The sequence below is a fragment of the Nuphar pumila genome, chromosome 3, assembly GCF_984573655.1.
Source record: "Nuphar pumila chromosome 3, dmNupPumi1.hap1.1, whole genome shotgun sequence".
Classification (NCBI taxonomy): Eukaryota; Viridiplantae; Streptophyta; class Magnoliopsida; order Nymphaeales; family Nymphaeaceae; genus Nuphar; species Nuphar pumila.
In genome coordinates, this window is record NC_143251.1 from 10581047 (window position 1) to 10606701 (window position 25655).

At 39.3% G+C, this 25655-nt stretch overlaps 1 protein-coding gene across 1 annotated transcript; it reads left to right on the plus strand.

Annotated features, from left to right (window-relative positions):
* Window positions 1-1341: 1341 nt before the first annotated feature.
* DRS1 (DROUGHT SENSITIVE 1) lies at window positions 1342-25655 on the plus strand. The gene is made up of 5 exons (XM_090000551.1): window positions 1342-1460; window positions 1528-2119; window positions 17533-17939; window positions 23648-23746; window positions 25249-25655. The coding sequence occupies exons 1-5, from the start codon at window positions 1342-1344 to the stop codon at window positions 25457-25459; spliced, it is 1428 nt and encodes a 475-aa protein (XP_089856677.1). The 3' UTR covers window positions 25460-25655.

The following is a 25655-nucleotide window of genomic DNA, read 5'->3' on the forward strand; positions in this document are numbered from 1 at the left end:
TATTAATTATAAAAGAAATAATGAGAATATTATAAGTTGCTAAAAGATATATAGCACATGCGACATTATATTTGATATACAATACTTTTATATATTAATGTTTTATTACATATGTCAGTACCCATAACTGCATCTCAAGTTTCATTGTGAGATCCAAGTTATATTAGTGAAGATGGATTGTTTCCATAAATAACACTAAATAGTAAATACAATTGACAACTCATGTAATTAAACCAATATTTTTTATTATTTTAATTAAATCTTCCATGAGCTAGGTGGAAGCAGCTTGGGGACAAGGTGCTGATCCCTTCACCCCCAAGTTCTACTTTTACTGGGTGTGCGTAGGGATGGCAGTGGAGCTATGGGAAATGGGAACTCGCCCCTCTTCACCCCTTTTGGACCAGGGATGGAGGCGGGGATGAAGGTTAAAATCAAAACCCGTGCCGGGATGGACTTATGTGTTCCCCTGTCTCGTCCCCGATCCTTGTTAGTAAAATAATTAAAATATCCTTCGACGGTTCAACCTCCTTTGCGGAAGGCAGTTTACCGGAGGAAAACGGAGCCTCACCCCCACTTCGCCCTGTTTGAACCCGGGATGGAGGTTAAAATCAAAACCTGTGTGAAGATAAAGGCAGGGGGATGGAGGGCAGAATTTTGAAATGGGGCACAAGTGAGGATGTCCCCCGCATCTGTCCCGGTCCACTTCCTATCCGACCGTTTGCAACCCTATCTTTATTAATCCTTAGCAATAAGGGTGTCAACGGGTCGGATGGGGTTTAGAGCTAGGTGAGTTCGAACCTGGATTTGTTTTTTAGATGTTGGTACTGGGTTTGGATTTCGGTTCGATCTGCTATTAGGAAAACGATACCCAGATCTTATAAAGACCATGAATCAGACACAATACATAGGCAGTAAAATAATATATTTTATGTTTTTAATATTTAAAAAATCACGGGTTTTAATCGGAACTTGGTTCGGACTCGAGTTTGATAAGTGAGCCATACTCGGTTCCGGACTCTTTAGGTCTGACTCAGTTTCGAATCAGACCTCCTTTTTTATCACCTGGTTTGACACGGGTCGTGTCCAGGTCAAACCCGACTCATTCACACTAGGAAGGACCCGAGAGCAGTTCAGTCAAGAACTTACCACGTGGCAGATATAGAGTTAACATACTTGTTCACGCACTGCATCCAGTAGTGTTTCCCCAAAAACTGCCCATTCTTCCCGCCAAAACCCGATGAAGTGTCGATAATTTATTTGGCGGGAAGATCAAGGGCTCTAAAAGAGAGTGGCGGTTCCTTATTCTTCTTCTCTCTCTCTCTCTCTCTCTCCGAGACAGCAATGGCGTCCCTCACCAACTATGAGAAGACGAGGATGGAGAATATCGAACGCAACCAACAGATGCTTGCTTCCCTCAACCTCAATACCCATCAACTCCTCACTCCACCTCCTCCCAAGAGGTACTCTCTCTCTCTCTCTCTCTCTCTCTCTCTCTTTCTCGTTTTGATCCGTTTCCTTCATAACCAGGAAGGGGATAAAGGGCTACAAATCCTCTCCGGACAAGAAGAAGCCCAAGAAAGAGAGCGCCCCCATCGTCATCAGAAGATCCCTTCGGGCCAAAGGTATCCCTCCCGACGCCGTCCTTTCAAAATGCCTCGATGACGATCTCCCCAGCCCCGATCGACACAACCCATATTTTCCTTCTTCTTCTTCTTCGCCCCGTCCTCCCTACAAGAGGAAAACCCCATTTCGCGCAAGCGAAGTTTACCAGGGGAAATCTGATGAGGGGAAATTCACGAAAACGATCGTCAATGTCTGCGATACAACCCCTTTGGCTCGATTGGGCGGTCGCGAGGAACCGAAGGGTTCTTTCGAGTTGGAGCGGATGGGCCTGAAAGAGGAGAATATCGCAAGGGTCGTGCGCGGTAGGATCTTCAACGTGAGGTTCTTCCCGACGGATCAACGGACGTTGATTGTTGCTGGCGACAAGTTTGGCCACGTTGGTTTCTGGGATGTTGATTATGGCGACGAAGGGGAGGGTGGTGATGGGGTTTACATCTATTGCCCTCACTCTGCCCCTGTTTCCGGGATTGTCATTCAGCCGTTCGCGTTAACGAAGGTAATTGCTCTTGTTCTTAATTGCTTGTTCGTTGATCCGCGCACAATTTTATTTTCGGTCTGTGGTGTAACAATTATCCAGCTAAAAATTACTAAAGTGGGATTGTTGACAGCATTTGGTATTGGTAATTTCTTAGTCATGGAAATTGTGTTATTTTTCTAGTTTTTCTCGACTTCTCGGAGCATCTGAAATGGAGCTTGGTCTTTGGACATCCAAAATATCGTTACCATTTGCACAATCTATGTTAATGGTTTAGATGCTAAATCACAAATAGAGCTTTTAGATCCGTGCTTCATTTTTATGGAGAAGTTAGCATTTGCAATTGTATTATCCGAACATTTCAATTGTTGGGCACTTGCTTGCTCTTGATCTTTCCGTTCCATAACTTGGTGCTGTCTTTATTCTGTTTTTTTGCTTCTGCTGATCAGCACGACCTTTCACTCTAATGCTTATTAAATATTCATGTTCACTGTCTCTAGTTTGTCTTCTCAGCTCAAGTTGGTTGTATGGTAAGTTCGTTTGAGTTGTAGAGGGAACAACATGCTTTCTTTAGTTCTGTAACAAAATCAACATGTGAAAACCATATTTTGTTGATATTTCATCACAAACTACTTTCATGGTGGGCTAGTGCTCTGATTTATCAAGATGGTGTTAAACATCAATGGCACTAACCTCATTCTCCTAAAAGCTTTTTTCTCAGAACACGTATTGGAATATATAAAAATCTTAAAATATAAAGAATATATGTTACTACAAACAACAACAACAACTACGCCTTCATCCCAAACAATTGGGGTTGGCGATATGAACCAACAACGAAAATCATTCTGGGTCTTCCACATGAATCCTTCTCCTCCAATCATTTCTATCCAATGCCATGTCCTCGGTGAGGTTTAAAGCATTCATATCCTTTCCTATCATCTCCATCCAAGTCTTCTTAGGCCTACCCTGACCTCTTTTAACTAATATATTTTCTCATTTCTCCATCCTTCTAACTGGAGCATCATTAGGCCTTTGCCGAATATGTCCAAACCACCGTAAACGATTCTCTCTCATCTTATTTTCAATGGGTGCAACGCCTACCTTCTTACGTATCTCATCGTTCTGAATCTTATCTTTTATTGTATTTCCACACATCCATCTAAGCATACACATATCAGCTACACTCATTTTTTGAATATGATGTATCTTGGCAGGCCAACATTTCGTACCATATAGTAATGTGGGCCTAATAGTCGTCCTATAAAACTTTCCCTTCAACCGCAATGGCATTCTACGACTGCACAACGCTCCAGTTGCACTTTTCCATTTCATCCACCCAACCTTTATCCTATGATTTACATCTCCATCAATTTCTCCATACTTTTGAATGATAGATCCCAAATATTTGAAACAATCATCCACCGGTATTTCTTGCTCACCAAGCTTCACTACACTCCCATCACTACTTCGTTGCTTACTAAACCGACATTTTATATATTCTGTCTTACTCTTACTCAACTTAAAACCTCTTGCTTCTAAAGTCTGTATCCATAATTCTAACTTAGCATTAACCCCAACTCTAGACTCATCAATCAAAATGATATCATCAGCAAACAACATACACCACGACACATTTTCTTGAATTGATCTCGTAAGCTCGTCCATCACTATAGCAAATAGGAAAGGGCTTAAAGCAGATCCTTGATTACCCAATCGTTATAGGAAAATTGGTTGTCATCCCTCCACAAGTGCGGACATTGGTTACTACTCCTTCATACATATCCTTAATTATACTAATGTACTTTAGAGAAACACTTTTCTTCATCATTGTCCATCAGAGAACATCCCTAGGTACTTTATCATATGATTTCTCCAAATCAATAAAAACCATATGCAAATCTTTGCTCCTCTCTCTATTTCTCTCAATAAGTTGTCTAAGAAGATGCATAGCTTCCATAGTTGATCTTACAGGCATAAAACCAAATTGATTCTCCGATATCATGACAACCTTCCTCAACCTACATTCAATCACTCTCTCCCAAAGTTTCATAGTATGACTCATGAGTTTTATACCACAATAGTTTGTGCAATCTTGTATATCACCCTTATTCTTATATAGAGGCACCAAAGTACTCTTCTTCCACTCATTAGGCATCTTATTTGTCTGTCAAATCTTGTTAAAAAGATTTGTCAACCATTCTAAACCTTTCTCTCTCAAGCATTTCCAAGCCTCGATAGGTATACCATCTGGGCCAACTGCCCTTCTTGATTTTATTTTCTTCAAAGCCTTTACAATTTCTTTCATTTGAATCTTGCACATGAAGTCACGATTCATCTCATGAAAATGAATGGACAAGTCTCCAAGATCCTGAGCATGACTTCCATTAAATAGCTTATCAAAATAATCTTTCCATCTCTCCTTAATCTCCTCATCTTTGATACATCTAACCATACCCAGATCCCTCGATTTCCTATCTCTCATCTTTGCAAGTCTATAAATATCCTTCTCGCCCTCTTTGGTATCCAACTTGTCATAAACCTCCTTATATACCTTATCCCTCGTGTTTCTAACTACTTTTTTAGCTTACTTCTTTGCTATCATATACTTCTCCAAATTCTCATTATAACGACTCTTACTTAGATTTCTATAACACTCTCTTTTAACCTTAATAGCTAATTTGACATCCTCGTTCCACCATGATATATCCTTACCTAGCGGTGCACAACCTTTAGACTCACCCAATACCTCCTTAGCCACCTTTCTTATGCCACCCGCTATCTTATTCCACATTGATTCTGAATCCTCCTCGAGACACCAATCAACTTTGTTAACTACCTGCTCTACAAAGAATATATGTTACTATAGAGAAAAATATAGAAAAGAAATTTCTTATCGAGTTAATAAATCATGATTCTTTTAAAATAGAAATATTTTAAAATTGTTATGTTTTTTGGAATTATGTCAGCTTTTAAAAATATCATGATAAAATTGAGATATTTTGAAAATGTAGCTGATATTTTGGATAGCTAAGAACATTTCTAATAAGACTACTTTCGAGAGAAACTTGCATACATCAAGACAACTGAAATCTAAATATTGAACTTCAGGAAATCAAGGTACAAACACATGACGAGGTGAGTGCACTTCTCACCTGAGGACCCTTGGCTAAAACAGTGGCATTTTAGCAATCAGATTATCAATTTTGACCTGAATATCCACATTCCATCTAATTTGCTTCACACAACTTTCCAGCTCCCGGAAGCCCATAGACTGTCCTTGAAGATGTTTAGGGGAAATTTTGTTCAACAGTTGAAATCATTCATTAGGCTGAGTAATACCTTAATTATATAGGCATTTTAAAAAATGTGTAAATTTGTAAGATCTTCTTGTCATACATCTGATGTCGCTTGAAGGAAATTTACAAGGGAAAATTAAAAGAAGCAAAAATAGGGAGGTTGAAAGAAACCTCACTGTCTAGAGTGCACTACTGTTTGTTTTGAGAAAATAAAAGTACACATGTTGCCTTTGTTTGACAAACAGGGAAGAAGAACCTTGTTACTTTCACTTTTTGCTGCTGCTCCTTGGTTTCCTCTTGTACACGTTGTCTTCTATGTTGATTCCAATGCATCTACAAATTGCATTAAGAGTGTGATCTCTATGCTCAAGTTCTCAAGTTATCCCTACCTTCCTGCTCCACGACCAAGCTCTATCTTCCATGTTGGTCCTATTTGAACTTCAACCATTTCCTACAAATTGGTGTTTAAATTTGTGTCTTCCTTTTCTTTCCTACAAAATCTTAATATGAGAAAAGAACACCAAAAACCAAAGGACATTGCTCCCTTCAAAAGCTTTCAAAACTCCAAAAGTTTGGGTCAATGGCTATTCATTCATTTAGTAAGATTTAAAGGCCAAAAGGGGAAAACAAAGGTTTTTAATATGATACATTTTCATTTTTAAAGGTTGTTGGTGTAAGTTTTTGCAATAGACTTTTAAAACAATATTTTCAATAATAACAGTGTGAAAGCCGGACACCAAATATTAAAAAACGCTTCGCATGAGTGGTGGAGTCCGGGTCAATCTTAGGGAATGAGAGAAACACTTAAAACTAATATACTCTTTATTGTCTTGAAAAAAATAAAAGAATTACTTAACTAAGAGTGCGGCCCTCTGAGGAGAGCTTAAACAAATAAAAATAATAAAGTAGTCTTATTACAAACTCCGCTTGTGTATAACTGTTTAGTTATACACTGCCGGTCCCAAGCCCGGATAAAGGAGGAGGGTTGCGGTAGGCCTGTGACAGCCAACATAAAAACTTAGTCATACCCTATGAATATGAACCAATATAAGAATTTCGTTGGGGCGTTTCCTACTGAGCGACGCGCTGTACTCTATAGGCCCGGGGGCAGTGATAAATGGGCAAGGGTTGCTAGGTCGTCGCCCGGAAGCGACGCGTCACACCGGCACCCGGGTGTGGTGTCAAATAGGCAAGGGTTCCCTCACTTTGTTGGACGGGTGGGGGTAAAGAAGTTAGTTCAAGACCATAAAATTAGGTTAGCCACTTGGAACATAGGGTCTTTAACTGGTAAGTTGGTAGAGTTAGTAGATGTTATGTGTAGGAGAAAGATTGATATTTTATGTCTACAAGAGACCAAATGGGTAGGTGAGAAAGCAAAAGTGATAGAACCTTGGGGATATAAGATTTGGTATACAGGAATAAATAAGAATAGGAATGGAGTAGGGATTGTTATGAGTCGTGAGTTTATAGATAATGTAGTTCAGGTCCGTAGGAAGGGTGATAGGATTTTACTTATTAAATTAGTATTAGGTACGGATATTATTAATATTATTAGTGTTTATGCACTTCAAGTAGGTTTAGATGATTCTACTAAGCGTCAATTTTGGGAAGATTTAGATGGAGTAGTACAAGGGATATCTTATGGAGAAAGGCTTTTCATCGGCGGTGACCTTAATGGGCATGTAGGCATTAGTAGGGATGGATTTGAGAGTATCCATGGAGGCTATGGTATAGGAGAAAAAAACGATAGTGGAGAAAGGATTTTAGATTTTGGTTTGTCCTATGATATGATCTTAGCAAACACTTGGTTTAGGAAGAGGGAGTCTCACCTAGTAACTTTTAAAAGTGGGGTTAATACGAGTCAGATAGATTTTTTCCTACTTAGAAAGAGAGATAGGGGTTGCATCGATTGTAAGGTTATACCGGGAGAAAGTGTAGCTACACAACATAGAGTCTTAATTTTAGATCTTAGAATTAGACAATGCCGCAAAAGGGATAGACATAGGATAGATCCTAGAATTAAGTGGTGGGCACTGAAAGGAGCTAAACAAGGAATGTTTGTAGAGCGGGTAGTTAAGGAAGTTGATTGGTGTCTCGAGGAGGATTCAAAATCTATGTGAAATAAGATAGCGGGTGGCATGAGAAAGGTGGCTAAGGAGGTATTGGGTGAGTCTAAAGGCGGTGCACTGCTAGGTAAGGATATATCGTGGTGGAACGAGGATGACAAATTAACTATTAAGGTTAAAAGAGAGTGTTATAGAAATCTAAGTAAAAGTCGTGATAATGAGAATTTGGAGAAGTATATGATAGCAAAGAAGGAAGCTAAAAAAGTAGTTTGGAACGCGAGGGATAAGATATATAAGGAGGTTTATGACAAGTTGGATACCAAAGAGGGTGAGAAGGATATTTATAGGATTGCAAAAATGAGAGATAGGGAATCGAGGGATCTGGGTATGGTTAGATGTATCAAAGATGAAACGCAAAGGGTTTTAGTCAAAGATGAGGAGATTAAGGAGAGATGGAAAGATTATTTTGATAAGCTATTTAATGAAAGTCATGCTCAGGATCTTGGAGACTTTTCCATTCCTTTTCATGAGATGAATCGTGACTTCATGCGCAAGATTCAAAAGAAAGAAATTGCAGAGGCTTTGAAGAAAATGAAATCAAGAAGGGCAGTTGGCCCAGATGGTATACCTATCGAGGCTTGGAAATGCTTGGGAGAGAAAGGTTTATAATGGTTGACAAATCTTTTTAACAAGATTTGGCAGACAAATAAGATGTCTAATGAGTGGAGGAAGAGTACTTTGGTGCCTCTATATAAGAATAAGGGTGGTATACAAGATTACACAAACTATCGTGGTATAAAACTCATGAGTCATACTATGAAACTTTGGGAGAGGGTGATTGAGTCTAGGTTGAGGAAGGTTGTCATGATATCGGAGAATCAATTTGGTTTTATGCCTGGAAGATCTATTATGGAAGCTATGCATCTTCTTAGACAACTTATTGAGAGAAATAGAGAGAGGAACAAAGATTTGCATATGGTTTTTATTGATTTGGAGAAGGCTTACGATAGAGTACCTAGGGACGTTCTCTGGTGGACAATGATAAAGAAAGGTGTTTCTCTCAAGTACATTAGTATAATTAAAGATATGTATGAAGGAGTAGTAACCAATGTCCGCACTTGTGGAGGGGTGACAACCAATTTTCCTATAACGGTTGGGTTACATCAAGGATTTGCTTTAAGCCCTTTCCTATTTGCTATAGTGATGGATGAGCTGATGATATCATTTTGATTGATGAGTCTAGAGCTGGGGTTAATGCTAAGTTAGAATTATGGATACAGACTTTAGAAGCAAGAGGTTTTAAGTTTAGTAAGAGTAAGACAAAATATATAAAATGTCGGTTTAGTAAGCAACGAAGTAGTGATGGGAGTGTAGTGAAGCTTGGTGAGCAAGAAATACTGGTGGATGATTCTTTCAAATATTTGGGATCTATCATTCAAAAGTATGGAGAAATTGATGGAGATGTAAATCATAGGATAAAGGTTGGGTGGATGAAATGGAAGAGTGCAACTGGAGTGTTGTGCGATCGTAGAATGCCATTGCGGTTGAAGGGAAAGTTTTATAGGACGACTATTAGGCCCGCTTTACTATATGGTACGGAATGTTGGGCTGACAAGAGACATCATATTCAAAAAATGAGTGTAGCTGAGATGCGTATGCTGAGATGGATGTGTGGAAATACAATAAAAGATAAGATTCAGAACGAGGAGATACGTAAGAAGGTAGGCGTTGCACCCATTGAAAATAAGATGAGAGAGAATCGTTTACGGTGGTTTGGACATATTCGACGAAGGCCTAATGATGCTCCAGTTAGAAGGATGGAGAAATGGGAAAATATATTAGTTAAAAGAGGTCGGGGTAGGCCTAGGAAGACATGGATGGAGGTGATAGGAAAGGATATGAATGCTTTGAAACTCACCGAGGACATGGCATTGGATAGAAATGAATGGAGGAGAAGGATTCATGTGGAAGACCCAGAATGATTTTCTTTGTTGGTTCATATCGCCTACTCCAATTGTTTTGGGATGAAGGCGTAGTTGTTGTTGTTGTTGTATTACAAACTCAATGAATCAAATAAATAAAATAAATCCTAAGCTAAAAATAAAAGAAGAAGGGTCTTCAATGCGTGAGCTTCTAGTCCCTTTCTTGAATTTTATGTATGTTCTTGCTTATTGAAGGCTCCCTGAGGGGCTCAAAGGGCCTTTTGAGGGGACCTCTGAGGGCTCTTCGAGGGTATTTGTGAGGGTCTACCGCATGTCCAACCGCTTTTCTGCAAAACAAAAACACAGAATGGCAGAACCACGAAAAGAACCAATACCAAAATCTAATAATTCAATCAAGAAAAATTAAGAAATTACTCTAATAAAATTTAACAAACCATTGACATGTGACTAACATGTAACTAACTAAAGCAATAAATGACAAAATAACAAAACTAACTAACAATCACGAAACTAATCAATGTAACAATCCACTTAACAAACTAACTAATAAAAATTGAATCTAAACTAACTAGATTACAACTATGAAAGAAATTAATCTAATCTATTTGATTAAGCGAAAAAGACGGAACACTTGCTTTTAACAGATTTACTCAACCTAATGCTAAATTAATTAAATGATAAAAAAATTTGCACATTAGAATATGACTGCCAATCAACTATTTAGTCTAAAACAAAATGTTTATCAAGGAGTCGTATGGTTAATCTAAATTGCATTTAAAACATGCTAACCAATTAAATGACTATGACTCACTAATCTGAAACATACTAAACAAAATACGTTAGTGCAGATTAACTAGTTAATAACAAACACAACGTTAAAATCTAGAATCAATTAATCTAAAGTTACCTTGGTAAATCAACTACTGCAGCTCTACTACGCTATATTGTCCACAGAAATTCAGCCCGCGTCAATGTGAAAAGCACGGTTTGCTGGATCCCAACGACACAAAGAAGTTAATATCTGAAGCAGTGTACATGTGCCGGTTCCTCGCAGTTTAAGACTGGGACGGGTGAGCAAATATTTTATCAATACTGGTCATGACCCCGGGACAAGCCGATGCAGATTGATTCTGTGTATACCATGTAGTGTATGTTGATTTCAGCAGGCCAACAGAACATGACAGCAATTCATGCAAGTTTGCGTGATTTGCAACTTACACCGATAAAAAAAAATCTGATACAACAATTGTAATGAAATGGTGGTCTTCAACAAATGCACAAATAACTCACAAACAAGTGTCTATTGGAGACACTACAAGCATGACCCTTGAAAGGGTATAAAAGGAAGAACACTTGAAAAATAAATAATACTTTATTCATGAACAAAATGCTTAAGAAGCATGGTTATTTACATTGAAGGGGTTCACCCCTATATATACAAAAAAGTGGGAGAGAGGAGAGCTCATTTTGAGCTCTCCAAAAGAGACGTTGGATTCCAACGTCTCTTAATATAGCTGTTGGACTACAGTCCAACAACATTTATTATTATAGCTGTTGGACTGTAGTCCAACAGCGTTTATTATAGCTGTTGGACTACAGTCCAACAGCTATTTGCACAGTCAAGTTCCAACAGGAACTTGACTGGATCAAATATCTAGTTTCTATTGAACTAGATGCTAAAAAAATAAAATAAAAAAAGAAAATAATAAAAGAAAATATAATAATATTAAATAATATATATATATATATATATATATATATATATATATATATATATATATATTACAGATTACATTTTAACACTCCCCCTCAAACTTACGGTACAATGAGCGAAAGTTTGTCTAAGAGGAAGTGAAATCTGGGAGCAGCGAGAGGCTTGGTGAAGAAGTCTGCTAATTGATATTCTGATGTAACATATGGCAGATCAATGGTTCCATGTAAGTATTCATCTCTGACATAGTGACAGTCCATCTCAATGTGTTTAGTGCGCTCATGGAATGTCCGGTTGCTTGCAATGTAGATCGCACTTTTGTTGTCACAGCACATCTTTGAAGCTTGCGTTGCTTTAGCTCCCATATCCGCTAGCAATCGTCTGAGCCAAACAACCTCCATAGTGGTAGTTGTCATGGCTTTGTATTCAGCTTCGGTGGAGGAAAAATAGACTTTCTGTTGCTTCTTGCACCTCCACGAAATTAAGGTTTCACCTAGGAACACACAAAAACCAGTAGTTGAGTGTCTATTATTGGGATCACCTCCCCAGTCAGCATCAGTATATGCAATTAAATTTAATAAAGATGAAGCAGACAAGAAGAGTCCTCGTGAAAGAGAGGATTTTAAGTATCTAATAATACGCAAAATCGCTCCCATGTGCACGAAGGTGGGAGCATGCTGAAACTGACTGACTGTATGAACCACATGAGTTATATCTGGCCTAGTAATGGAAAGATAAGAAAGAGCTCCAACAAGCTGTCTATAAGGAGTAGGATCATCAAGAAGTTCTCCATCATCAATTTTCATTTTAACATTGACAACTTCTGGAGTGTCTACTTTCTTATCATCTGTAATTCCAGACCTGGAAACAATATCAAGAGCAAATTTAGATTGAGATATCAAATACCCCCGAGGGGAATAAGCAACTTCAATGCCTAAAAAATATCTTAATAAACCTAAGTCAGTCATTTCAAAGTGAGTTTTAAGAAGAGATTTGATATTTGCAACTCCCTGTTTGTCGCCTCCGGTGATGATCATATCGTCCACATAGAGAAGAAGAATAATGATGCCTGCATCAGATTTCTTAACAAACAAAACAGTGTCAGTTAAACAAGGTTGAAAACCAATATCAAGCATAACATGACTAAATCGGTCATACCAGGCTTTTGGAGCCTGTTTAAGACCATAAAGAGCTTTTTCTAGACGAAGAGCTTTACCCTTAGGGATACTAATACCAGGTGGGGCTTCCATGTATACTTCTTCAACGAGATTCCCATTCAGGAAAGCATTTTTGACATCTAATTGAAAGATAGGCCATGTTCTAATGGAGGCCAAGGCTATTAAAGTTCTAATAGTGGTCATACGGGCCATAGGAGCAAATGTTTCTTCATAATCGATGCCATACTCTTGGGCATATCCTTTTGCTACTAAACGGGCCTTATATCTTTCAAGGGTCCCATCACTTTTGGTTTTGACTTTGTATACCCACCTACAACCTATAGGTTTTTTACCCGGAGGAATATCTTGTATCGTCCAAGTATTGGCCTTTTCTAGTGCATCCAATTCTATTTTCATGGCTTCTATCCATTCTATATGATTTTTTGCTTGAGAATAGGATGATGGTTCAACATATGATTGTATTAATGTAATGGCGGCCCTATACGTGGGTGAAAAAGATTCATAAGACACAAATTTTTCTGGAGGTTTAGAGATTCTAGACGTTCTTCTAGGTGAGACTTCAGAGTATTTTTGTAATGCACATGGAAGATTTTGCTCTCTACGTCTTGAATATTGTAGACTAACATCCCTATGGATTTGCTCTTCATTATCATCATTTTCAACAGCAATAGGACTTTGATCATTGTCAAGGTCACATCCAACATCACATTCATTGGATTTTGAAATTTGATCAATTAAAAACGAGTATTCAGTGACATCCTTGGATTTTTCAAATTCAAAGAAGCTTTCTTTTTCCAAAAAAGATACATTTCTTGACACATATAATTTGTCATTTTGAAAATCGAAACACCTGTAGCCTTTTTGATTATCAGCATATCCTAAAAAGGCACATGGGATTGCACGAGGAGAGAGTTTGTCATTTCTGTTGGTGAAAACAAAACATTTGCATCCAAAGACTCTTAATCTAGAATAATCTGGAGTTAAGTTAACAAGCTTTTCTATTGGAGTTGTATTCTTTAATGAGGAAGATGGCATCCTATTAATGAAGTAGGTGGCAGTTAGGACCGCTTCAGCCCAAAAACTTTTTGGAACTTGATTTGCAATTAGCAATGTCCTAGTAGTTTCCATAATGTGCCGATGTTTGCGTTCGGCTAGGCCATTCTGTTGTGGAGTGTGTGGACATGATCTTTGATGTGTAATACCATGTAAATTGAGATAGTCTTTGAATTCGTTAGACATAAATTCTCCCCTTGAATCAGTGCGAAAAATAGAAATATCATTTTGAAACTTATTTTTAACCATTTTATGAAATATTTGGAAGTTAGCAAAGACATCAGATTTATGTTTAAGAAAATAAATCCAAGTATGTCTAGAAAAGTCATCAACAAAAATGACATAACATGTATAACCACCTTTGGAAATTACTGGTGCGGGGCCCCAAACATCCGAATGTATTAACTCAAGTGGTCGTGAGGAAACAAAAGTTCTACTAAGAAATGGTAACCTTTTCATTTTGCCAAGAATGCAGTCTTTACAAGAAAAATTTTCAGAATTACAAAATTTTTCCAAACTTGGAAAATATTGAATTTTAGACATATGAGGATGGCCACGCCTTTTGTGCCATAAATCCAATTCTAATTTTTGAATATTATAACAAAATGCATTCTTGGGTAATTCCAAAAAGTCCATGTAATAAAGTCCTCCTTCTCTATGGCCTTCCCCAATCAGCTTCCCTGACTGGCGATCCTGTACCCAACAACCATGAGAAGAGAAGGAGATATTACATCCATAATCAGATATTTGCGAGACAGATAAGAGATTCAAATTAAGTTTAGGGATATATCTAACTTCTGGGATAAAAAATCTTTTGGATTTTTGAAGATTTTCAAAACATCCTATTCCTTTTACTTCGAGAGATGTGTCATCGGCTGTAAAAACCTTTGACACACTTGAGTTATTTTTAAGACATTTGGATAAACTATTAACATTTGGGGTCATATGAAAAGAAGCACCAGAATCTAAAAGACAAGGAAAGTTACCTGGATCGGAGAAAGATGCAACTGCCGCTCCAGTTGAGGCTTCGGTTGAGGAGGATACCCCTTTGAGAAGAGGTTGAAGGATTTCCATCAGTTGAGCCATAGACACAGGTGCATCTTGATCTTTTGACTCAGATTCAACAGATGCAACTCTTTTTTCTTCTCTTCTTTTTAACTTTGGACATTGAGGCCTATAGTGCCCCGGTTCATGACAATGATGACAAATAACTTTTCTTTTATCAAAGTCGCCGTTTTGCCTTCCAAAATGAGGCGGCTTGTAAGTACGAGTATGATTTCTCGGTCTAGATACAGCTAAAACGGAGTCATCATCAACTTTTGGAGTACCTTTTCTAAGTCTATTTTCCTCCATAGTGAGCTCTTCTATAGTATCAACAATAGAAGGAATTTTTCCACGATGTAAAATGGCCGATTTGGTGGATTCAAACTCCGGCCTTAGACCATTCACAAATTGATAGAAATGTTCCATATCGAGTTGCTTTTGGCGAAGCTCGATGTCTTCGGCACAATGCCATTTGGGCTCAAGAAGAGCCAACTCTTCCTAAAGTTCGGACAACTCATTATAATATTCTCGAATAGTTTTATCTTTTTGAGTCATTGTCCGAACTTTATCTTGTAAATTGCATACATGTGCAATATCTTTAAGGGAATACATGTTTTTGAGGTATTCCCAAGCCTTATCGGCATGCTCAAACTTAGCTAGACTAGAGCATTTTTTAATGTCTATGCTATTGATGAGCCATGACATAATTTTTGCATGCCCTATCCTTCATTCTTTCCATTTCTTTTCATAAGTGGTTAACGCTTTACTCTTCTCTTCTTCCGTTAGAGGAACCTCTTTATCACCCTCTTTCTTGGTAAGAGATAGTTTAGGTTCCAAATCGGAACCATCCACTATACCCCATAAACCTTTTCCCCAAATGTGGTGCTTCATAATCGAAGCCCACATTACATAGTTAGTATCATTTAGCTTCATAGGAATGATGGTGATCTTATCATTGTCATCCATCTTTTACAAGGGTAAGAGAGGAATAAATAGGAGGAGAGAGAGAGAGAAAAATAAAAAGAAAAGAAAAAGAGTAGACAAAAGAATAAGAGAGGATACAAAACCAATTTTTTTTTGTAGCACAAGTTCGTCTTTCTTCAAACAAATCTTCTTGAGCCAAGAACAAGGTGATGAAACACCTTTTGTAAATGTGGCACGGAAATCGAGGCGGAAGCACTTCAAGATCTAAGGATTTCGTAGCTCTGATACCATGTAATGAAATGGTGGTCTTCAACAAATGCACAAATAACTCACAAACAAGTGTCTATTGGAGACACTACAAGCATGACACTTGAAAGGGTATAAAAGGAAGAACACTTGAAAAATAAATAATACTTTATTCATGAACAAAATGCTTAAGAAGCATGGTGCTTTACATTGAAGGGGTTCACCCCTATATATACAAAAAAGTGGAAGAGAGAGGAGAGCTCATTTTGAGCTCTCCAAAAGAGACGTTGGATTCCAACGTCTCTTAATATAGTTGTTGGACTACAGTCCAACAACATTTATTATTATAGCTGTTGGACTATAGTCCAACAACATTTATTATAGCGGTTGGACTACAGTCCAACATCTATTTGCACAGTCAAGTTCCAACAGGAACTTGACTGGATCAAATATCTAGTTTCTATTGAACTAGATGCTAAAAAAATAAAATAAAAAAAGAAAATAATAAAAGAAAATATAATAATATTAAATAATATATATATATATATATTACAGATTACATTTTAACAACAATGACATCACTCGGTTTCACGTCTGGTCAAGGCCTGTATGAAATCAATCATTCAGGCTGATCCCTTAATGTTTTGGAGATTCAAACCGATTTGCGTGAATATGCAGGTCCGTTCGCCGGCCTCAAAAGAGTAAGTATGGACTGCGGTTTCTAAAAAATTTTAGAACAGTAAAAAGAACCAAACAAACTGCAAAGAGTTATCTATGTGATGCAATGTATTGGATTTATTTCTAACCTAAATATAGAAAACAAAATACTGAAGCAAACTCTTTTAGATGCTATGCAAATGCAGGGAATCAAATATGATTTATGTGATGCTAAAAGAAATTATGATATATGCATTCAGTGAAGGAAAACAAAACAAAGAATCTAATCTATGCACATGAATGTAAAGAGAAGAGGATGAAGAAGCAAACTGTGTGATTTACCTCCGATTGAGGGGTTGAGAAGAAGAAGTGATCTTTCCTCCGGGCTGCACGTACCTCCGACGATGGGGACAAGGAGAAGTCGGCGATAGCAGAGATTAGAAGTAAGACAAAACAAGAGGGAAAGAAGAAACGGGAAGAAACCGACCATGAGTGAAACGGGGGAAGAAGAGAAGAGAGGGAGTGAGGCAGAGGATGACACCCCTCTTTGCCGGAAAAATAGTTTTTATAATGTAAAATCTAGGTCACGATTTTTTCTGAAAACCCATGTTAATTTTCGAAAATTCTAAAAGACACCTCTCCAAAAACGTGTTTTGAGATGGGGACTTCTAAACAAACTAAAATATTTATTAAACACTTCTAAACTAATTAGACTAATACTTGAAAAGTTCTAAACTAAACAAAACACTAAAAAAAACTCAGGGTAGAACTTGAAATATGTGATTTTTCTTTTATTTTCAATTTAAAGCAGTTTCTTGAAAATGCTGATAAGAATGAGTTTTTAATGCAATTTTTCATTGGATCATGCATAGAATAGTATGAATAAAATGCAGAAATTATGCATGATCAGTTGTATTATATGAAAATATTTTAGTACTTTCAAATTCGGCCTTTAAAAGAAACCAAAGTAAAACTATTTCGAGTCATGTATTGTTGGAATTAGTTCTTTACATTGCAAGACATATTTCTCTGCTTTGGAGGAACCTAATAGAGTTAGAAATGATATGAATTTGATCCTAGGTAAAGTAGCGTGCAGTTTTTCTACTTTGGGACTTGGGAGCTATTCCACATGCTTGTGAGTAACTGCATTAAGGTGCTGTTCGGTATGTGAATATGTGAGGCTAGGCATTTTCTCAAGCTTAAGGAATCTTTTAACTGTTATCATTGCTGAAGATGCTAAATGGTTCAACAAAGCTTTGTCATTTCCTCATGTATTTTTGCTTGGTCTTAAATGTCTTATGATGCAACTGCAGGTATTTACCAGCTGTTATGATGGATTTATCCGTATGGTGGACATTGAAGAAGAGATCTTTCATATGGTTTACTCTTGTTCAGAAGCAATTTTTTCTCTTGCCCAATGTCCTAATGATGATAAGTTGTTATACTTTGGAGAGGGTCCAGGGGAGTTAAAGGTTTGGGACAATAGATCTGGAAAATTCTCCACCTCTTGCTTTTTGCATACTCAGAGAATCAATTCCATTGATTTTAATCCAAATAACACCAACCTAATGTCGACAAGCTCATCAGATGGAACAGCCTGCATTTGGGATTTGAGGAATATCAAGAAAAGCCGATCAACACATATAACTACTGTAAATCATGAAAGGGCTGTTCATTCGGCCTTTTTCTCACCATCTGGAAGTCTTCTAGCAACAACAAGGTGTGCACTAATCACTCTTAGCACAGAAAAGCGCTTGCATATTTGGTCTCTGGATTTATGGTTTTATTAACAAATAGAATGAGATCTTTCATGTTTTGCAGTGTTTTTCTTATAGTTAAGGAGATCAGTAAAAGTACTAAATCTTTATGAGATTTTTATTTTTTTATTTTCCCCTGAATATAGCAAAGATTTTTTGTTTATTGCTTTGCCCTTTTTTAATGTAATTTGATTTCTTTAATTTTTCTTTTTATTGTTTACTTTTTAATCTCTTAATCTTTACTACTTTTTCCAGAAGCATAAACAGAAAAAAACAAGGAAACCCATGCCAAAATTTTTCCCATAACATTGTTATTTCTTTGCCGTTTGCTTAATTGCTTGAGTTTCAATCTTTGAGTAGTTTAATGGTAGTTTGGCTTTTCAATTTCTTATTGCTCAACATGCTAGAATTATTTGTTAAGACTATTTATTGCCACATCTGTTCCAGTTGCCATCACTGCACCCATATATTAGTAATTTATTCAGTTAAGGTTGAATAGCAATTTATTCAACTGTTCTGGAAAGGAACTGACAGGTAGGACCATATTTTATTGTATTATCTTCTTGGGCACAACCCCAGTCCAGTCTCCTGGGTCGTAGGACTAGCAAATTGGCTCGATTCATTCCTCAATTTATGTATGTAACTTAGACGTAAAATGAGTAGGACATGAATATTTATATTCACTTATGCATGTTTGGTTCAATGAAGTTTCAACTGGAACAATATTACTTTAGATGTTACCGTTGATTACTGGTTCTCCGCTTTAGCACAATCCATGGTCCAGTATCCTGGGTCTTTGATGCAGCGGAAACAAATCACAACTTTACGTTAATGGGGACCCCACGTTGACGCAGCGAAAATAGATCACAACTTTAGGGAGGAAGAAAAACACGACACTGTGATGCAGAGTCGACTAGCACGTTGGCCTCGGCAGATGAGGGCACGACCCCACTTCGGTGTTGGTTTGAAGATCACGGTTCCCACATTGAACAATGCACAGACGCAGTCAAATGAAAACCACCCAAACGATGGTGGGTAGCTTTATTTTCTTTATTGCAAGGGAAATCAGCAAACACAGGAGCGCTGGCCGTGTGTTGTGGGCTGAACTGAAAACACGACCCAAGTCGTGCCACGAACCAGTGCAAATAAACAATGAAAAGGGGCACCCAAGCAATGAACGATACTTTATTCCTTATTTTCAATGGGAATCAGCGAGACAATGCATAACTCGGACTAACAGGAACTGACTAATAAATAATGATCCCTAAGCAACAAGGGAATCAAAGGGAACAGTAAAAGGAAAACAAGACAGGCACTGCTGCACCGTGTCTACGTCTGACAGAAAAGAAATAAAAAGAAGAAGAAAACAGAACAAGCACAGACTTAATGACAAAAATATAAATGCAAAACAGGAAGAATCAAGGAAAATGACAAAGGAAAAGGAACTGCTGAAAAGGAAAAGGCTGCTGCAATCTTTTTAATTACGTCTCTCCTTCACGAAACCCTAGGCAGCCTATTTAAAGGGTATTGGCTGGATCCAGGTCTCGGGTCCGGACCCGGACCCGAGATGAACTATGTGTGTTGTTTGATCTGGGCGCCTGGAATGTTCTGGGCCTGCTCTGCATCATTCTCCCCGGGTTGGGAAGAAGTCGGCTCTGACGACTGATCTTCTCCACAATAAGCATATAGAGCAGACACACCGAAGATAGGCACCTCCATTTAAAATTGTGATCTGCTCCTGACTCTGCAAGCGTACCAATGACCACTTCAACCCAGAAGTTGCTACCTTCCTCATCCCGGAAAGTTCTTGATGATGGCTTGATGTAAATTCCTTCATGATTATACCGTGAGGCGACATTATTCCTCCCCTGATTGATGGAGGTCCACGCCTTCAAAGGATAGTCAGGAGATGAAGTTGAAAAGCAAAAAACATTGTCGTTCATGGTTGTAACAACAAGGTCAAGGTCATTTTCACCATCAACATTATCTCTGCCATGAATACGATAAGGAAACAAACGAACTTGAGATCCATCTTTTCCACTAAGAACAAAGATGGTCCCTGATACTGTTGGAACCACAACGTCTGTCCTCCCATCTCCATTAACATTACCTATTGTAGGGCTCGAGGGCGAGGTGGTGGCATGGATGGGTTGACGGTGCACCGACTGGATTGCTTCTGCGATGAGAGGGTTCACGCAGGTCGCTGCTGATTCGAGTTGAAGCGGGGGTACCAGATGGGGAGAACTGTTGCAACCTGCATGCCTGTGCAGAGTTTCTTCAACAGCCTCACGTCGCGATGTTTGTTGGAGCGTCACCGGGGCTGGATTGACGACGATAGTATCAACAGGGTGGATCGTGCGCGCGCCTAGATGATTCAACGACACTGTGTGCGCATCCACCTTGGATTCAAGCGCACCCAACTGTGCTTCGACTCCATCCATGCGCTTTGACAGACCGGCTACCTCTTTTTCTAGGCATAGCATATCTTACTGCATCTCCGTCAACTTGTTGAGTAGCCGCTTCAGGATCTTCTCTCGCGCCTTTCCGCTCATAGGACCGTTCCTCACTTCTTGCGTCATGTCGTTGACGAAGGAGGAGGGGTTGGGCTCTGATACTATTTGATGCAGCGGAAAAAAATCACAACTTTACGTTAATGGGGACCCCACGTTGACGTAGCGAAAATAGATCACAACTTTAGGGAGGAAAAAAAACATGACACTGTGATGCAGAGTCGACTAGCACGTTGGCCTCGACAAATGAGGGCACGACCCCACTTGGGTGTTGGTTTGAAGATCACGGTTCCCATGTTGAACAATGCACAGACGCAGTCAAATGAAAACCATCCAAACGATGGTGGGTAGCTTTATTTTCTTTATTGCAAGGGAAATCAGCAAACACAGGAGCGCTGGCCGTGTGTTGTGGGCTGAATTGAAAACACGACCCAAGTTGTGCCACGAACCCGTGCAAATAAACAATGAAAAGGGGCACCCAAGCAATGAACGATACTTTATTCCTTATTTTCAATGGGAATCAGCGAGACAATGCATAACTCAGACTAACAGGAACTGACTAATAAATAATGATCCCTAAGCAACAAGGGAATCAAAGGGAACAGTAAAAGTTAAACAAGACAGGCACTGCTGCACTGTGTCTACGTCTGACAAAATAAAAAATAAAAAAAAGAAGAAAACAGAACAAGCAAAGACTTAATGACAAAAGGAAAAGAAACTGCTGAAAAGGAAAAGGCTGCTGCAATCTTTTTAATTACGTCTCTCCTTCACGAAACCCTAGGCAGCCTATTTAAATGGTTTTGGCTGGATCCAGGTCTCGGGTCCGGACCCAGACCCGAGAGGAACTATGTGTGTTGTTGGATCTGGGCGCCTGGGATGTTCTGGGCCTGCTCTGCATCATTCTCCCCGGGTTGGGAAGAAGTTGGCTCTGACGACTGATCTTCCCCACAGTAAGCATATAGAGCAGACACACCGAAGATAGGCACCTCCATTTAAAATTGTGATCTGCTCCTGACTCTGCAAGCGTACCAATGACCACTTCAACTCAGAAGTTGCTACCTTCCTCATCCCGGAAAGTTCTTGATGATGGCTTGATGTAAATTCCTTCATGATTATACCGTGAGGCGACATTATTCGTCCCCTGATTGATGGAGGTCCAAACCTTCAAAGGATAGTCAGGAGATGAAGTTGAAAAGCAAAAAACATTGTCGTTCATGGTTGTAACAACAAGGTCAAGGTCATATTCACCATCAACATTATCTCTGACATGAATACGATAAGGAAACAGACGAACTTGAGATCCATCTTTTCCACTAAGAACAAAGATGGACCCTGATACTGTTGGAACCACAACGTCTGTCCTCCCATCTCCATTAACATTACCTATTGTAGGGCTCGAGGGCGAGGTGGTGGCATGGATGGGCTGACGGTGCACCGACTGGACTACTTCCTCGATGAGAGGGTTCACGCAGGTCACTGCTGATTCGAGTTGAAGGGGGGGTACCAGATGGGGAGAATTGTCGCAACCTGCATCCCTGTGCAGAGTTTCTTCAACAGCCTCACGTTGCGATGTTTGTTGGAGCGTCACCGGGGCTGGATTGACGACGATAGTATCAACAGGGTGGATCGTGCGCGCGCCTAGTTGATTCAACGGCACTGTGTGCGCATCCACCTTGGATTCAAGCGCACCCAACCGTGCTTCGACTCTATCCATGCGCTTTGACAGACCGGCTACCTCTTTTTCTAGGCATAGCATATCTTCCTGCATCTCCGTCAACTTGTTGAGTAGCCGCTTCAGGATCTCCTCTCGCGCCTTTCCGCTCATAGGACCGTTCCTCACTTCTTGCGTCCTGTCGTTGACGAAGGAGGAGGGGCTGGGCTCTGATACCATTTGATGCAGCGGAAACAAATCACAACTTTACGTTAATGGGGACCCCACGTTGACGTAGTGAAAATAGATCACAACTTTAGGGAGGAAGAAAAACACGACACTGTGATGCAGAGCCGACTAGCACGTTGGCCTCGACAGATGAGGGCACGACCCCACTTGGGTGTTGGTTTGAAGATCACGGTTCCCACGTTGAACAATGCACAGACGCAGTCAAATGAAAACCACCCAAACGATGGTGGGTAGCTTTATTTTCTTTATTGCAAGGGAAATCAGCAAACACAGGAGCGCTGGCCGTGTGTTGTGGGCTGAACTGAAAACACGACCCAAGTCGTGCCACGAACCAGTGCAAATAAACAATGAAAAGGGGCACCCAAGCAATGAACGATACTTTATTCCTTATTTTCAATGGGAATCAGCGAGACAATGCATAACTCAGACTAACAGGAACTGACTAATAAATAATGATCCCTAAGCAACAAGGGAATCAAAGGGAACAGTAAAAGGAAAACAAGACAGGCACTGCTGCACCGTGTCTACGTCTGACAGAAAAGAAATAAAAAAGAAGAAAACAGAACAAGCAAAGACTTAATGGCAAAAATATAAATGCAAAACAGGAAGAATCAAGGAAAATGACAAAGGAAAAGGAACTGCTGAAAAGGAAAATGCTGCTGCAATCTTTTTAATTACGTCTCTCCTTCATGAAACCCTTGGCACCCTATTTAAAGGGTTTTGGCTGGATCCAGGTCTCGGGTCCGGACCCGGACCCGAGATGAACTATGTGTGCTGTTGGATCTGGGCGCCTGGGATGTTCTGGGCCTGCTCTGCATCAGTCTTGGATCCGGACTGATTTGCTACATAACAGAATTACACAACCTGCAAATGAGGTGCAGACCACATATTAGATGTATGCCTATTTGTAAACGCTTCTTTCTGGAAAGGATTTTCACATATGTTTTTGTTCTGGTGACATCTTTTACTCATCCTGTCATTGCTCTCACATAAGCTTCCAGCAGCCTTGGAATCCTTCTGTTGGTTCATCAGGAACATTGCTGCACTAAACCTTCCTTGTTTGTATTTATTTGCAAGTTGAAGATTTCAACTGTAAAAGGCAGTTGGTTGGCCATGTAAGGCAGGGTGGTCGTGGGGCCCCACCCGGGGTTTTCCTCGCTTCGGCGAGGGTTCCTTGTTATAAAGAAAACTGTAAAAGGCAGTTGTGGCAAGGAGATGCCATCATTCATTCATGATAATTTGTTTTAATTGCCCAATGCAGTTTTGACAATCGAGTGGGGTTGTTGAGAGGCACTGACGCTGGAGAATTGACCTATGTTCATCATAACAATCAGACAAGCAGATGGATTTCCTCCTTCAGGTGTGATCACACATTTGATTAATCTGTTTCAAACACTTTCAAACTTGATGCTCCATGGGTTTTTCTGCTGGAAAAGCTGTCTAGCAGTAGACTGGATACTCTAGTGCATATTTCACTTATCCTTCTGTGCAGATTTTTTTTAGCGAAGTCACAATATGCACTTACTTTTGCACCTTGTGTCAGTTCATTTTTTTCTGTTTCATATGCAATATGTTCTTCACTGACCTTTGAAAGCTATTCACCACGGGACATCAGCTTTGTGACTATATACAAAACCAGGTTTTGCTATTTTTTTGCTATAAGTCCTAGTTGGATTGTTCAATGCAGCAGAGCTGGAGCAGGCCATGTCATATTGTATATAACCTAGCATCGCTTATGTTCAATCCCTACACTTATCTCACTTAGGAACCATGCATCAGGGTCTGTGCACATCTCCGTTGAGTGAGATGGGTGGTGGGGACTGAATATAACTGATAAATCAATTATATATAATATGTCCTGATCTGCTCTTGGCTGAGCCTGCTGTTGTCACAAATTTCTTCCATTGTCTGCCATGATCTTTCTGGTAGTTTAAATTGAACCTCCTTGATAGTATCTTGTTGAAAGGCTCTTTGTAATCAATGTCATAATTCTGGTTCTTGGGCAAATCTAGGTAAGGGAAAATCTTGTAAATATTTTGAGAATTTTGGTTTTCATAGAAAAATCTCAGAAAAATTATTGGTATATATATATATATATATATAAATTTGTAGATAAAAATATAAGTGTTATGAAAATACCATAAAAATTATTTAATTACATTAATATCGTGTTGAAAATGGAATATTTTGAAATTAGTATTTTTTTTTAAATATCACTTTTTTCGTATTATATCGACTTTTGAAAATATCAAGTCAGGTCTTGGGCCCCAAAGGGGTTTGGCATAGTGAGATGGGGCCTAGGCCGCTAGGCAGGCGGTCACCCTTTGCGCAAGCTGAAGCATGGTGACTCCCTGGGGGCAAGGGGGTAAGCCCATGGAGTTTTACGCCGCCAGAACAACAACCGTAAGTACGACAGGCAGAGTCAGCACAGCTAGGTCTCTGATCTTGTGGGCGGTTTCTCCATGTAAATATCAAAAAAAAAAGTCAGGTCTTGTATTCTAATTCCGCAGGGCTTATTCCTCCAGCTTTCCTATCACAATATCTTCAAGATACTGTTGAAATTTGTGACATTGAATCCTAACCACAGCAATGCGAAGATGGTGCTAGTTGTGCCTTTTTCAGCGTGACAACAAACTAATGGCTACGATCAGGGCGTTACATCAATCTGTTTCTTCTGCAGTGTAGGAAGATCAATGAATCATATGCCATATTCAATCTAGCCGTTTGGCAAATGATTTTTCTGATATCTGTGCCCACACTCACACCATGTTCAGTTTCTCTTTTATATATGTTTACATGGTTTGCCTGTGCCTTGATTTCTGAGCTGTTTCTGTTTTATGTCTTATTGTCTATTTTGTACAGAGCGATCTGGGGATGGGATGATTCGTATCTTTTCGTTGGTAACACGGGACGGGCAGTGGATGTCATCTCCACAAGTTCCAAAACCACCACAAGCTTAAAGAGCTCCCTGATGACTGCCATTCCATGCCGTTTTGCTGTACATCCATACATCTCAGGGAGCCTAGCAGGTGCAACAGGTGGAGGTCAGGTATATATGTGGACTACAGCATAAATAGGCTACCGGTTGCTTACTTTGAGTTGCTGTGGACTTTTTCTGTAGCATCTAGTGAAGCTTTTGCTAATAGAGGCCATTTTGGATAGTGTGTCTAAGCTGAAATTGTGTATATTATCTCGTGCTGGTTTCTGAAACCTATTAAATCACTGACATCGTGGTAGTTTGTGGTACCATTTAGTGCGTTGCTGGAGTG